Consider the following 15,199-nt stretch of genomic DNA (forward strand, 5'->3'; position numbering starts at 1 on the left):
AGGAGACCAGGCGTCGCCCGCCCCGCATGTCCAGCTGCTGAAGTGCTGTAGGCAGCAGCTCTCCGGAGCCACAGCCCCCCCACGCTGGGGGCCCAGCCTGTCCGCACTTCTTTCCGACATGAGGCAAGAGGCTCCATCTCGAGCTCGTTTCTCAACTTAAATAATACGTCCAGTGGCTGTAACCATGTTTATTAGGTCAACAAGGCAAATGCGAATTCTCCTCCCTGTGATACACGGAGTCTATGTACTGGGTGACAGGCAGATGGAAGCCATGAGGAAACAAAGACGTTATTAACTGTTCCTCTGAGCTGTGGGATGATGGGAAGGTCAGTGACTTCGTTTGAGCCCTGAGACAATTTAGGGAGCTCGAGGCTAACTCTGTCCCCTCGACTGGAGCAGCGTTGCCATGGCAGCCTGGAGTCTGGGGTGTGGTTAGTAACTGTGCCTCTGCCCTCGGTCTCTTATGCTCGCGGTTTCCTTTTCAGCTGCTAGAGGGGCTTACGCCGCCGGTCTGTGTACCCTTTGTGAGAGTCCATGTCCGTCTCATCCCCTCTCCTCTCAGTGCCTCTCTGATAGAATGCGGTCACAACCATATTCCAGGGCCAGAGACACGGCAGCACACGCATGTCAGAGTGCTGCGTGCAGTCGGCTGTGAGCCCAGCGTCCCGGCTAGCTGTCGTACCAGTCCAGGAAGAGCAAGGAGAAGGAGCACATCACGAGGAAGAAGAGGACCCATACGCGGAAGCCAGCATTGTTTTTGATGGCCTGGGGTGGGGACAGGAGCAGAGGTGTTTTGTCACACAGGACCGCGGTTCTGAAGGCCCGAGGTGCTCTACCAGTTCCATGCACCGTCCCTGGACACACGGCTGTACTGCGCGTGGTGTCCACCCTTTGCTTACCTGACTACAGGCTTGATTAACCAAAGCCAGAAAGAGGGTTAAGGCCCATCGAAAGGCAGCCTGGCTGTACCCCCTCACTGCTTAGCCCTAGTTTGTAGGTCCTGCACAATCCTCCTAGGAAATGCCACATCCCAGAAATCACTCCTGTCTATGCCAGGCGTAAAGGTTCAGAGTTGACCCTGTACTTTGTGTTCGTGACAGTGACCCAGTGACAGTCCCAACCCTGAAAACTCAACTCAGAAAATGGGTCTGCCCGACAGAGATTGGCCTGTGGAGGTCTTCATAAAGAACAGCCAGGCTCTGGCCCCTGGGTGGAGGCCAACTAGCTTCTTCAGCTTTAGGGAGCTGGCCTGACCCTGCCCAGGAGCCCCCACCTACTGCAAGTGCTGCTTTGGGGGTGCTGAGCTGTTGCTTCTTGACAGCAGCTGGAGAAGGTCATGGAAGCACACGGCTCAGCTGGGACGGACTGACCCCGTGGCTGCATGGCAAGCTCAGGCGGGCCTGCCCTGCACAGCTCTTGGACAGCACTGCCCAGGAGATGAACGCTGCCACTGGGCTCAGGGCCATGCCAGCTCAGACCCGGGGGCCACAGACTACCCACCTCTCGGATGTCTTCATTGCCCTCCTTGATATTTTCAGTTGCCCCTACAACCAACTGGTGAATGCTGTCGATCTCAGCCTCCTGTGGGAGAGAAGGGTATCAGATAAAAACGACTGCCGCTGCCTTCCCCAGACACGCATCATGTAGAAAACATACAGCCGTCACTTCATGAGACTAGCTTTACCCAGATAGCCCGTGAATTCGCGCAGCACCCCAAAGGTAGGTATCGCCTCTTTTGTAAAAGGAAAGTTAAAGTCAGAGAAGTTCACACAGCAACTAAGTGATGGGACCAGGATGAGACTCCCACGTCACAGCCAGTGTCTGTGCCATCCACCTTACATGCTGTCACTCTTGTGCCATTCCCAGGTGACAAAAACATGAAAGCTGCTGTTTGTGGAGCAACCACCCCCTGCTGGGGGCCACCCTCCAGTCTCTCAGATACTCGTTTTCAAGTCCAGAGAAATAAGCTCCAAAGTGTATGTGCTTTAAAGCTCATCTGCTAGCCTTAACAAGAGCGCTTTGTGCTTTCCCGTGATACCCCAAAACACAGGCTGACATTTAGAAATCAACATGGGATTCTGGACACTTGTAGAACATGCTTCCAAGCACCCAGAAAGCTTAAGAAGTATGTGGTCCTGGTCTCGTTTGTGGAACGAGCAACTGGCTAGTAAGTCCCACTGTCCTGCAGGAGGATGGACAGTCCTCTCGGTGATGGTGAGGCTGGTGCTGTTTCCTGAGAGGGTAGGAAGGAAGTGTACGCCTGCGCAGGCTCTCAGAGGAGCCTGACTGAACACCATGCAGCCGGGAAAGCCACGTCTGGCCGCCTGCTTCCCAGCGGCGATTGTTTCCCAGCTGAAGAATTGACCTAAGGGCCGACTGCTTGGCTCTGCAATCCAGCCTTTATAGACAACCTCAGAGTGGCAGTTAATGGACCATTGCCCATGTTTCCATGAGAATTAGCGTGAACAACCCTACAAGGCTGACTAGGATACGAGAAAGACACACTGTCTTTTGGGTCTTAGAAACTCCCCAAATAGGGACCAGCAGTTAGCGTAATGGCTATGTCGCTGGACTTTCACATAGTTGACCGTGGTTCGAGTCCCGGACCCGGTGGCTTAAAACTCACATCAGGCATGTGTGCGTGCGTGCCCAAGATCCTGAGAGGAGAGTGGAGGAGAAGGGATTGCGGCATGGCCATCCCCCCTGGGGGGTAATTTCTCACTTTCTATCTCTCTGTCTCTGTCTGTCTGGCGAGCGCACGCACCCTATAGCAAAAACCTCTCCAAAAAAAAGAAACTCCCCACATAGGAAACTCCCTCGTCCCCAGAGGGAGTGCTGAGGGCTGTTGGGGTGGCTTGACACGAGCAGCCTTTTTCTGCCTGCCTGGCCCTCATCCACCCTGGTTCTCTGGAGTAGCTACTTACAACTGAGACTCAGCATGGTAATGGTGACTGCTCCACCTTGGTGGTGGGGCTGGGTATGGGAACGGAAGGAATGGTGTGGCTCAGACCTTGACTGCACTCTGGCCAGCCCAAACTCACTGCATCTCACTGCACAGAAGACACACTGTGGGGACGCACCCCTGGCCAGAGCTGCTGGCTGCACTGACAGAACACTGCCTGACTGACGCAGCCGCGGGCCAGGTGTGTCAGGCACTTCCTCGTCACTGGCTCTGAGAGTGAGGTAGGCATATCGGCCCCATTTCTCGCAGAAGTGTCCCAGGTCACACACTGGGGCTGTGTGGCTTAGGGAAGTTGCTTTTTGCAAGTGAAGTCTATTATACCAAGTAGTACAACACGCTAGAGAAAAATGGTTTTGTCTTTCAAACCCTTTCATAGTCTTTGGGTGCTAAAAACAAAGGGCAGATGTATTAGATTTCTAAAGTTTTTGCCAGTTACAGGCTAGTAGGATTTCAGAGCTACAGACAGAAATAACATGAAAGTTCTCGAGAGGAAAGTCCCGTTTTACTAGCTACAGTGACAGGCCCGGCGCCTTGAGTGGACAGAGCCTGAGTCCCTGTGACACTGCGGATTGAATAGGTGGCACCAGGCACGGTGCTGGGTGTTGTGTTATCTGTTGGTTACAGCTCAGAGGGGCTTCCCGCTGCCCCAAGGGTGTCCAGAGCAAGTGCTCTTGACTCCTAGGCCTGGGCTCCCTCCTCCTAGGTGTTACTGTGGGTTCCACCTCACGGGTGGCCGCTCAGTCTTGGCATGACCAGCCAGTAGGCCCGACCCCCACGGTACCCCACACAGTATGCCAAGCCAGCTCGGGGGTCAGGAGAGGCTGTCATCTAAGGGGCTCTGAGTGCGCACTGGCTAGATGACACAGCCGCTCGTGGCTACAGAGACAGACACCTTCAGAAGAGATGGCCCAAGGTCTCAGTACATCTGCCCTTTGACTCAAACTGCAAAACTACATATTTCCTTTTTTTTCTTTTTACCTGTTGCAAAACCTTTTCAGTGAATATCTCCTGGAGTCTGGAAATTTCAACCACTTTTCCTTCGATTTGCCTTTGTAAAAAGAACCAACACATTTCATATTAACTATTAGTATTCGGTAATCTAACAGGAATATTACACACTATTTCTAAAGAAATCATATCTTCCAAGTGCAGGCAGGGAGGAGGAGGGACACACCATGCCAGAACAGGAGAGGAAGTGGACAGAGAGGGAGGAGAGTCTTACTTTCTGGCTCCCCTTCCCTGTCCTAGCTCAGTCCTGCACACGGGGCATTTTGGAAATAAACACTACCATGTAAACTAACCCTCAGTCCCAAGAGACAGGCATGGGCAGTGCCCTTCACCCTGAGTCACTGCCTGGGGACCAGGTGCACCTGCAAGTGCCCAGTTACAAAGTGTAAGGCCTGGGACCAGCAGATGGCATAACGATTACACTGCTGGACTCCTACGTAGTCCTGGACCCAGAAGCTTAAAACTCACTCCGGACACATGTATGTGTGTGCCCAAAATCTTGAGAGGAGAATGGAGGAGAGGGGATTGTGGCATGACCATTCCTGGTGGGTGATTTCTCACTTTCTGTCTGTCTCTGTCTGTCCAGCAAGGGAGCACACCCTATTACAAAAAATCTCTCTAAAAATAAGAAAGAAAAAAGTAAAGCACTGGGAAGTCCTAGGCCTCTCAAGTAAGCATAGTGATACGTCGTGGGGAGTCAAAAGGCGATGTCAGAATACGCTGAGGACCCTACTTTTGCTCAGTAGGTGACAGAGAAAAGTGTGTTACCCACTCCGACAACTCAGTCGTAAGGAAAGCAGTTTTCCCATTCGGTCTGAACACGTATCTGCCTGAATTTGGCAACTGTGTCCGACTTAGACCACTTCTGTGAACCGTCTTCCCCATTTCAGGGGTAGCATGGGTTACCTGGAGGCAGGGGCTTGTGGCCATCTGGAGTCAGCTCGGGACAGTTAACTGCTGTTCCAGCACAGAGCAGCAGCACCGAGTGGCAGGAGGCAAAAGGCCGCAGGCAGAGGCTGAGCTCTCAGCTTGGAGGAAGCAGAGATGGAGCCCAGTTGGGTCACAGGGCTGTGACACCACCACCAGGTGAGGGGGAAGAGAATAGGAGACTTGGGAAGAAGAGAGAGGCTGGGGAGGAGCCAGTGAGATGGGCGGGGTGGGCACAGAGCCGGGCTGGTCAGAGGCAGGTCCACCTCTAGGGGCCAGTGAAGGGAAATACACCAGCCCAGAGAAAGTCTGCAGGTTGTGTGGGAGCAGAGTCAGGATTTATTTTATTTAATGACATGCCCACAATGCAACTAGACTCTACAAAGACCCAGGCTTCACTTTCAGAATGCTCGGAGCGCCCACGGCACTGCGTGCTTTCCCAAGAGGCCCAGCGAGTGCACGTGTGTACGCCCAGGGCCACTGGCCTCTGCCTTCCTGCTGCCTGTGCGGCGAGGAGGAAGACAGGCCCTGATGAAGGGACCTGTGGGAGGACGGGCCCCAGTCTGCCGAGGGTCTTCCCTTGGTCAGATGTCCTTCCTACAGTCCCCCATGTCACAGCGGCCGCCCAAGCGGTGGTGGTAATTACACCAGGGTAATGGGCAATCACTAATCGATCCTCTCTGGATGGTGTTGCTGCTGGGAGCTTCTGCCGTGGCAGTGGGCAGATGGTTGCCTCCCTCAGGCCCCAAGGTTGGCTGAGGAAGGCAGTAGGTTCGGGCAGCTTCCCCAGCCCAGCCTCAGCACAATGGCTCGGTGGGCTGTATCTGGCCACATGGAGGCCTGGGCACCAAAGTCAACAGAGCTCCTAGTTCCCGGGACAGTTGCAGACTAGGCCATGAGCACATAGGAATAACATACATACCTCACTTCATCAAACAAGCTGTTCATTTCACCGATCAGCCGCTGGTTTTCCTGTTCAAACTGGGAGGAAACAAAACACACTGAGCATGACACCACATGAACTCGAGCAAGGTCTAGCAAGAAAACCTCGCTCCACCCTCCAGGGATCACTGCCGAGGCCCTCTTTCCAGCTTGGAACAATAGGGCCTCACTGGGAGACCATCGTATCAGTGTGAAAATACGTACCCAGTGTAGGGAGAAAAAACACAACACCCCAAAGAACAGCTGGGCTGCCTGTGGCTAGACTTGTCCATCTCATTCATCTGAACTCAAAGCATGTGAACAGACGTTCATGACTGCTGTCCCGAGGGCACGGAGGAATCTGTGGGCCAGCCTGTTACCTGCCTATCTCCTCTGGCTCCCCTGGCCCCTATCCTGCCTCTGCTATCCTTGATTTTTTAATGGAGAAGGATCTGGTGTGGAGAGGCTCTGGAGAGGAAGGGAGAACAGCAGGGCAGAGGTGGAGCTGTCCGTGGGGCCCCTCCTATTTCAGAGCCTTGCAGGGCTCCCAGGAGCTCAGTGAGGACCTCTGCCCTGACACCTGGGGACTCAGCAGGGGCGCTCTTCACAGTGGATTAACTCCACTAGCCCCTCTTGCCAACTCGGCATCAGACAAAAGGATGGCAGCATTGGAAGCTCGCCATGGAGCGTGTGGCTGGGACTCCTTGCTCACCTGGGACCCATGGCTGAGGGTCGGCTCCCCTCGGAGTGCACAGGCAGTCGGTCAGAGTGACCCACATCTGCCCCCATATGCCCCGCTTCTTCGTGAACCATTCCCCGGACCCCAAGTTTGAAGAATTCTCTCTCTTTTCTACCCTTGGCCTAGAATTTTTGGGAAATATTGGTGTGAATACCCATAACCTTCCCTCTTGTAATGAACTGCGCTGGGGGTGGGTGCCGCAAGGGCCCGACTCGGAAGGGGAACCCCGCTTGTTCTCTTCCACGCCTCATCCAGCTGCTAGCACCCACAGGTACTTCCGGTGAGGGGAAGGCCTCTCGCCGGCTGAAGAGCTGGCCGGTCACTTGCTTAGCTAAGGCAAGTCTAGAGAAGGGTTCTGGGGCTCCTGTGGGCTCGCGGGCTGTGCTGGTGCTCTGTAAGTGGGACTCGGGGAGCCCTGCAGCAGCCAGGTCGTGTTCCCATTCCACTGGGGGACCCGGGCTGTGCTCTCTCCCCCTCCCACATTCATCCACTCCACCTCTACCCTCATCGCTTCCCTCCGTCGTCCTCCCTGGATCACGCCGCGTGACCTACACTGGCTGTCCCTCAGGCTGCTCACCGGTCCGGCTGGGTCATTCGTTACCCGGCAGTCACCTTCTTAGTGATCTGACCCTCAGAGCAGATGGAGTCACCCTGGCTGCGCCCTCTCTGCCGCTGCAGAGCTCCCGCATCCCACACTGGTCGGAGGCCGGTTCCCCCTCCTGGGCGGGGCTGCTGGCTCAGGGCCTGGCCTGCTGCAGGGCACCCGCTGTTCTTCCAGGAGGCTCAGAGAAAGGGTGGGTCTGGGGACACTCCCTGCAGGGCCACCTCATTCCTGCAATACTGCCTCTGGCCTTTAATTAGGCATCAACAAGGCTATTTAAGAGAATAAAGATTTCACTCTTGAGTCTGAAAGCATCCACTGTTAACTGTCAACTCAACAGTTGCTTAAGAGTCCAGTATTTAAGGAAAACATGTAATTACTTCAGCATGTAGGTGCTAATTCACTTTGAGTAATTCACTCAGGTACTGAGGTGGGGGGAGGGAGGGCATTTTCTTTGAATTTTCTAACAACAAATCACGGCTGGCCCTTTTAAATTCAGACTCCCTTCATGCTTTGAAACTGGTCTTAAAATGAACCAGTGGTTTGAGTGATTTATTACTGGAATGTTCCCTGGGAACAAAGCTTTTTGTTTCCTCCCCACCTTGAGGACATATGGTATGCTGCATTTCCTTTGAGGCCTCTCAGTAATTGTCACTTCTGAACACTCCCTGGCAGTCCTGAGGGGCAGTCAGGAGGGGGCCAGATTCCGACTCCCGCCTCGTGGTGCCACCTGGGAAACACCTAGTCCCGGAAGGAGGAGGTAGAATCAGGCTAGAAGAGCGAATGAAGAGCAGCCTCCATCCACACGGGCAGGGGCTACAGAAAACTGCATGTTTTTCGTGTGTGTGTGTGTGTGTGTGTGTGTGTGTGTGTGTTTAAAGCCTGTTTTGTAATCACTAAGTCGCACAGTGGTTAAGGTGCTGGACTCCCATGTGGCTGTCAGAGGTTTGAGTCCTGGACCTGGTAGCTTGAAATTCATGCTGGGTGCATGTGCGCGAGTGCCCAAAATCTCGAGGGGAGAATGAGCAGAAGGGACTGTGGTGTGGCCATACCCCATGGGGAGTGATTTCTCACTTTCTCTCTCTGTCTCTCTGGTGAGTGCACATGTCCTATAGCAAAAACCTTTCTTAAAAAAATTAAATAAAATTTAAACAATTTTAAAAGCCTGTTTCCCACACACCGTGCAAGGTCCCAACTGCAGGAACTGAGGTGGCCCTGTAGGGAGCAAGGTCAGGCTGACGCGGCAATGGCCAGGCTGGTTTCCAATGTGGACTAACTGGTCAGTGGCTGAGGGGCGGGGTGGGCGCTGAATGTGCCAAGTGGATATGGGGTCAGTTCAGTGGCCTTATGGGAGCCCTGGAATGATCCAGACAAGTATCTGGCTTCTGGGTGGCACGTCAGTTTCTCTGTTGGTAAGAGGGTGGAGTTCTCATTCTCTGCCTGATCCTGAGGGTGGAATCCACAGCTGGAATTTCCAGTTCTTCCACCTTCTAAGTTTTGGGAACTTGGGCAGGTAACGCTCTGAACTCCGCCTCTGTCACTAAAGCGGGGATAACAGCCGTAGCTAATGGGCAGGGTGGTTAGAAGGAACACATACGAGCTGTGTGCCAGAGTGCGGAGCAGAGAGGATTTGGTTTCTCTCAGCGTCAGACACCAAAGGTGTGAAATGACAGCTGGCTGCTGGGAAGGCCACCGCCACCTCTCTGCTCTCACATCCTATGGGACGACTGGGTCCTGGCCAGTTCCCTCTCTCAGGCCCTGGAAAACGCACACACAGCGTCTCCTCCAGCATCTGTGTCTGCGTGGCCACGCCCCTGCCCACACAGGTTGGGGCTGCTCGAGGTGCAGCGCTGCCAGCAGGTCCTGGTCCCCTCAGCACTGTCCACCACAGACGGGACCAACACGCCCCATGAACTCAAACCTGAATACAGTCCAAGAAAGAGCTTGGGGCCAGCCAGTGGCACGGTGGTTAAGGCAGCAGGGGGTCAGCAGGTGGTGTGGTGGTTAAAGCGCTGGACTCCCACATGGCCGACCACAGTTCAAGTCCTGGACCCAGTGGCTTGAAATTCATGCTGGGTGCATATGCGTGCATGCCCAAAATCCCGAGAAGAGAAGGGATTGCGGTGAAATCACCTGGGGTGGGGGTGGGGCGATTTCTCGCTCTCTGTCTGTCTCTGTCTCTCTGGTGAGCACATGTGCCCTACAGCAAAAATCTCTAACACAATAAGAAACAAAAGATAGCTGTATCCCACATGGCCAACCACATAGTTCAAGTCTAAGACCCAGCAACTTGAAAAAAGCACTAGGCGTGTGTGCCCAAAATCCCGAGAAGAATGGAGGAGAGGAGACTGAGGCGTGACTATCTTCCCGGGGGCGTTTTCTCACTTTCCCTCTCTTTCTCTGTCTCATCTCTCTCTAGCAAGTGCATGTGTTCTATCACTAAACTAAAATAATAATAATTAAACAAAAGAAATAGTTCATCCATCCCTGGAAGTACTGAAAAGGAGGAGGAGGTGAGGTCTAAATGATGGCCCTCCGGGCCCAGGGCGCTACACTGTTTAGACCTCTTAGCGAAATACGCTTGGCCTGCAGTCAGGGAAGTTCTTCCCCCACCACACACACCACCGGCCCTCCGATCCTCTGACCACAGTGCTAGAGTCTGGGACTCCAGAGGAGCCCTGCGATGCGGCAGGTGGCTTAGGCTCTGTGATACGGGGCTAGCAGGGCTCCCTCCCACATGGGGGTGCACTAATGGGCACTGAAGCGCTCAGAGTGGTGCTTGCATGCAGTGTATATTACACCCCTACTAGGCAGTATCATTTAAATGCTCTATTCCATTCCAAAGTCAGACTTTCTAATAGGGCCCTGCTAAAGGGTTTCTAATCTAGTTTAAAGGATATGAATCCATATTGTGAATATATTGTTACAGAAATCCTTTTCTAATCTAATCCTCTTTACTATAGTTTTAAAAAGAAAATTACTCCTACAAAGGCCTTAGCATATAAAATGAGACTGGGAGAAGAATTTGCATTGCAAAGAGCCAAGAGAGAAAGCAGTCTGGTGGTCTTGGCTCAGGAGCCCACTACCCAGGCCCTTCCTGGGCTTGTTCAGATGTGCATCCTCCATACTAATCCCCTCACTAATGGCTCTGTGGCACTCATCTTTCAAAAATGTATTATTATTACTTTTTAGGTTTTTTTATCATAGGGTGCATACACTCGCTGGAAAGAGAGACAGAGAGACAGGGAGAGGGAAAGTGAGAAATCACCACCTCCCTAGCGGGGATGGCCACACCACAATCCCTTCTCCCCCATTCTCCTCTCAGGGTTTTGGGCACATACACATGTGCCCAAAATCCCGAGAAGAATGGAGGAGAGGAGACTGAGGCGTGACTATCTTCCCGGGGGCGTTTTCTCACTTTCCCTCTCTTTCTCTGTCTCATCTCTCTCTAGCAAGTGCATGTGTTCTATCACTAAACTAAAATAATAATAATTAAACAAAAGAAATAGTTCATCCATCCCTGGAAGTACTGAAAAGGAGGAGGAGGTGAGGTCTAAATGATGGCCCTCCGGGCCCAGGGCGCTACACTGTTTAGACCTCTTAGCGAAATACGCTTGGCCTGCAGTCAGGGAAGTTCTTCCCCCACCACACACACCACCGGCCCTCCGATCCTCTGACCACAGTGCTAGAGTCTGGGACTCCAGAGGAGCCCTGCGATGCGGCAGGTGGCTTAGGCTCTGTGATACGGGGCTAGCAGGGCTCCCTCCCACATGGGGGTGCACTAATGGGCACTGAAGCGCTCAGAGTGGTGCTTGCATGCAGTGTATATTACACCCCTACTAGGCAGTATCATTTAAATGCTCTATTCCATTCCAAAGTCAGACTTTCTAATAGGGCCCTGCTAAAGGGTTTCTAATCTAGTTTAAAGGATATGAATCCATATTGTGAATATATTGTTACAGAAATCCTTTTCTAATCTAATCCTCTTTACTATAGTTTTAAAAAGAAAATTACTCCTACAAAGGCCTTAGCATATAAAATGAGACTGGGAGAAGAATTTGCATTGCAAAGAGCCAAGAGAGAAAGCAGTCTGGTGGTCTTGGCTCAGGAGCCCACTACCCAGGCCCTTCCTGGGCTTGTTCAGATGTGCATCCTCCATACTAATCCCCTCACTAATGGCTCTGTGGCACTCATCTTTCAAAAATGTATTATTATTACTTTTTAGGTTTTTTTATCATAGGGTGCATACACTCGCTGGAAAGAGAGACAGAGAGACAGGGAGAGGGAAAGTGAGAAATCACCACCTCCCTAGCGGGGATGGCCACACCACAATCCCTTCTCCCCCATTCTCCTCTCAGGGTTTTGGGCACATACACATTCACACACAACATGATTTTCAAGCCACTGGGTCTGGGGCTCAAACCGTGGCTGTCTGTTTGGGAATCCAGTGCCTTAACCACAACGCCACCTACTAGCTCAGTGACCTGCATCTTAATCCCCACCCATGTCCCTGGGAACCCAGAACCTCTCCAGGGTTTGGACTCCAGTTGTTGCTGCATGATGCCTAGATGCTACCAACAACTCTGGTGGTTATTATTACTATTGCCAGAGGGCATGTGCACTCACCAGACAGAGAGAGCAAGAGACAGAGAGAGAGGGTGAGGGGAGAGGCACCCTCCCCATGGGGTGTGGTCACATGCAATCTCTCCGCCATTTCTCCATCCTGGTGGGATCTAGGGCACAAACACATGCCCAGCATGGTTTTACCAGCCCTGGGGGTCAGGATTCAAACTGCAGTTGGTCCTGTGGGATCCAGCTCCCTCAACCACGAGGCTATAGGGCTGGCCCAACTCTCACTTTTTTTTTTCCCCCAATTTAATTAATTATTTTTAATTTTTTTTCCAATTTAATTATTTTTAATTTTGACCAGATTTATTTATTTGTCTTTTAATTTTACCAGAGAGAGGGACAGTGAGAAAGCAAGCTGCCAGGTCTGAGACTTGAACTGTGGTCAGCCATGTGGGAGTCCAGCACCTTAACCACTGTGGCCTCCAACTCTCATGTTCGTGATGAGTGAGCGGAGCTTGGTCTTAGACTAAGAGCCCTGCCAGCCAAGCTACCTGGAGCTTCCCTGGGCTGACCTTGGGACAGGGACTAGAGATATTTTTTATGCAAATTTAAGAAACAGAAGTCACATTCATCTTTAAAAATCATCCCAAGGAGTCCGTCAATAAACACAGATGGTTTATTAACAGTGAAATAAATGCTGGGCTTAGAAATGGTGGAATTTTCTCGAAGTACCATCAGAAAACAATTTAATGTTACTCAGCCTGACCACAGAACATCTGCCAATTCAAAGGCACTAATATACCTGTATCGTGAGTTATAATGTAAATTTATTGTGCAAATCATATAGCGCCTTCCAACCATTATGGACTATGTAACAATTGCTCCTTTGGGTGAGATAATGAATTAAATTGCTGTTATAGGGCTTAATTCATTATTTTACCCAGAGGAAAAATTTCAAAACAGTGATTATGAATTATAACCACAAATGGCTACACCTTCCAATTTAAAACCAATAATGTGGTATTTCTTTCTCTTCATTTTCAGGGTTGAGGCTTTTAAATAAGATTTGGGTTAGTCGAACTATAAGATATGGTACTTAGCTATTATTCCCAATTAAGAAAGACCTTAACATTAAATAGCCTGTCAGAAAAGCACTGCATACTACAGCCTTCTGCCCCACCCCCTGCAGTAACTCAGTTAAAATCAGAAAGTCCCGCCAATTCTGCCTGCTTGTTGACTGATGTGATGGCTCAGAAATAACTTGTTTATTGGGAATGGTCACTGGCGTGGTTTTAGACAATGATTCTAATGAAGTGGGAACAGCAGCGGTCACCATGGGAAAAGCCTCCCTCTCCAGGCCGCGCTTGGACATAGCTGGAGCTGACTTTGCGCAGCTGCGAGGTGCCCGGCCCTCTGTGGCGCCCACACACACACCGCGCTGGTGCTCATGACGACTTGGGGGTGCTGATTCTGACCAAACCGAACTCCAGTGGCCATGTCCTTTCATCACCCTTCAGGGGACGGCAGCACAGGTGCCTACAGATGCCCTTGGGCCAGGCTGCGGACCCCATTCCACATACCTACAGGCTTCTCAAGGCGCGCATCTGTGAGCTAACAAATCTCTGTTGTGCACCACCACCCACAGGAGAAAGGCAGGGGCCCCTGCAGACTGCAGACTATTACCTTAGCTACCTCCTGCAGGAAGAGTGAGAGAGTGCGTTTAAGCTCAATGCAGAAGGGAGTTTCTGCTTAAACACAAATGTATTCTTTTTAGTGAAGAGACAGAGCCATATACATTTTTATCTCTAGCAAGAAATGTGGCAATGCTACATTTGGAGGAACATGACTCATCATTTCCAACAACAAGATTATTTTGTACAAACTGATGAAAAACTATGAGGTTTTAAGAAACTCTGCCATCATTTGCCTATAAACAGGGCACATGGTCCAAATGCTCTTTACTTTCATTTGCCATGGGCCTCTGCATGCCCTCCAGTGGGTGTTCCCCACAGTGACGTTGGGGTCCCTCTCTTCTCTCCCCTGCACGTGTTATTCTAGAGCCTCCTCTGAGCCTGGGCTGCCAACATCAGCTGAGAAACAACTGCTAGTATGCATCCCTACCTGGAGCACCAGATCCCCCAGCACGCAGATACGCAGCCCACAGGCCCCTCAACAGCACACGTGTCTAAAGTGAAGCTCACTGCTGCTCCAGCCCTAGCCTGCCTCTGGCCTCCTGATGACTCAGGCTAGAGAGTTCAAGGCTCCCTTCTCCCCACTTGCCCTCTAACGGATTATGAGTCCAGGCCTTCCCCCAACACAGCAGTCCGCACTGTTCTCAGGGCCACTCCCCGGCCAGGCCTTCCTCAGCTCTCTGTGGGCTGGACTGGGGTACCACGCCAGAACTCTTCCCTTGCTGCCATCTTCCTCCGCCCTCTATCCACCATCCGCCTCAGGGCTTCTGGGTCCACAGCTCCTGGTCTGGTGAGTAATGAGTACTAGAGTCTGAGGGTGGATTCTGGAGCATAAGAAAAGTTGGAGGAAGGCAGGGGGTCCACAAGCCCCTTTAGCTTAGTTAGTGTTACTTATGTAGGTTATTTTTGTCTGCAAAAGACAGATAGCTCTGCTGATTATTCCAACAAATACATCATAAGCACTGAAAGGGCGTCCCCAAAGAGAGCCCTGGGAAAGTCATGGCTAAGGGCGCCAGCACTGGTATTCCGCTTCAAGGTTCCAAGGCGAGGGACATGTGGGGAAACCACCTTCGGAGTGGTGTGTGTGTGAAACGGCATCACGTGGGCAATGTGTACGATCCTGAGCTCCAGGTGCCACCTAGCACAGGCAGGTCACGAGTGCAGCCCACACAGTCCCGCCCTGTGGACGCCATTTCCCTGAGCACCCATGATCGAAGCCAGAGCACTGCCCCGTCTCCTCCACCCTGCACAGGGGAGATGCTGTCCTGCCTTTCTGCACACCCTGTCACTCTGAGGAGGAAAGACAGTGGGCTCAAGTTTACAATACCCACTGTGCCTGGCACTGTGCTGCATGCTCCTCCTGGGTTAGCGCACTCAGCCAGGGCCTCGCCTGTGAAGTGGCTGTTATTAGCTCACTTCTCAGGGAGGGAACGGAGGCCCAGACCATGAGAGGGCACAGTTACAGAGATGAGGCTGGTGTGGGTGACAGTCGGACAACCGTACCGGAGCCTGGACTCTGCTCACTAGTCCATGCCACCTCTTGGCTTCTGGCTTCTTTGTCTTCACTTGCATTTTTAGGGGAGAGTTATCTGTTTCAGTCCTTTGAAACAGGCACGGAGAAGGAACAGGAAGTCTGGAGACCGAGCCAACCCTGGGTCCATCCTCTGCCTGTGGCAGCCAATGCTCAGGAAGCAGATGTGTGGACCTGGCCCCCATGCGATCCCTGGCCTGCACAGCCACACCAGGTAGCACTTCCAGTGCCTGAGTGGCAGGGCCCCCCC

General features: G+C 52.1%; 1 protein-coding gene across 6 annotated transcripts in view; it reads right to left on the bottom strand.

Annotated features, from left to right (window-relative positions):
• Window positions 1-15,199, bottom strand: part of STX18 (syntaxin 18) — a 147,618-nt gene that overhangs the window by 5,238 nt on the left and 127,181 nt on the right. For 5 of the 6 annotated variants that reach the window (XM_006163189.3, XM_027766213.1, XM_027766210.1 and 2 more), the window contains 4 exons: window positions 5,820-5,878; window positions 3,941-4,010; window positions 1,501-1,581; window positions 7-765 (listed from right to left, as the gene is read on the bottom strand). In XM_006163189.3, coding sequence (XP_006163251.1) covers window positions 670-765; window positions 1,501-1,581; window positions 3,941-4,010; window positions 5,820-5,878 — 306 coding nt within the window. In that variant the 3' untranslated portion in view covers window positions 7-669. Of the gene's footprint in view, window positions 1-6; window positions 766-1,500; window positions 1,582-3,940; window positions 4,011-5,819; window positions 5,879-15,199 lie in introns of those variants that run through there. The other variant, XM_006163190.3, reaches the window with a different exon arrangement.

This window comes from Tupaia chinensis, unplaced genomic scaffold, assembly GCF_000334495.1.
Source record: "Tupaia chinensis unplaced genomic scaffold, TupChi_1.0 Scaffold141490_1, whole genome shotgun sequence".
Classification (NCBI taxonomy): Eukaryota; Metazoa; Chordata; class Mammalia; order Scandentia; family Tupaiidae; genus Tupaia; species Tupaia belangeri.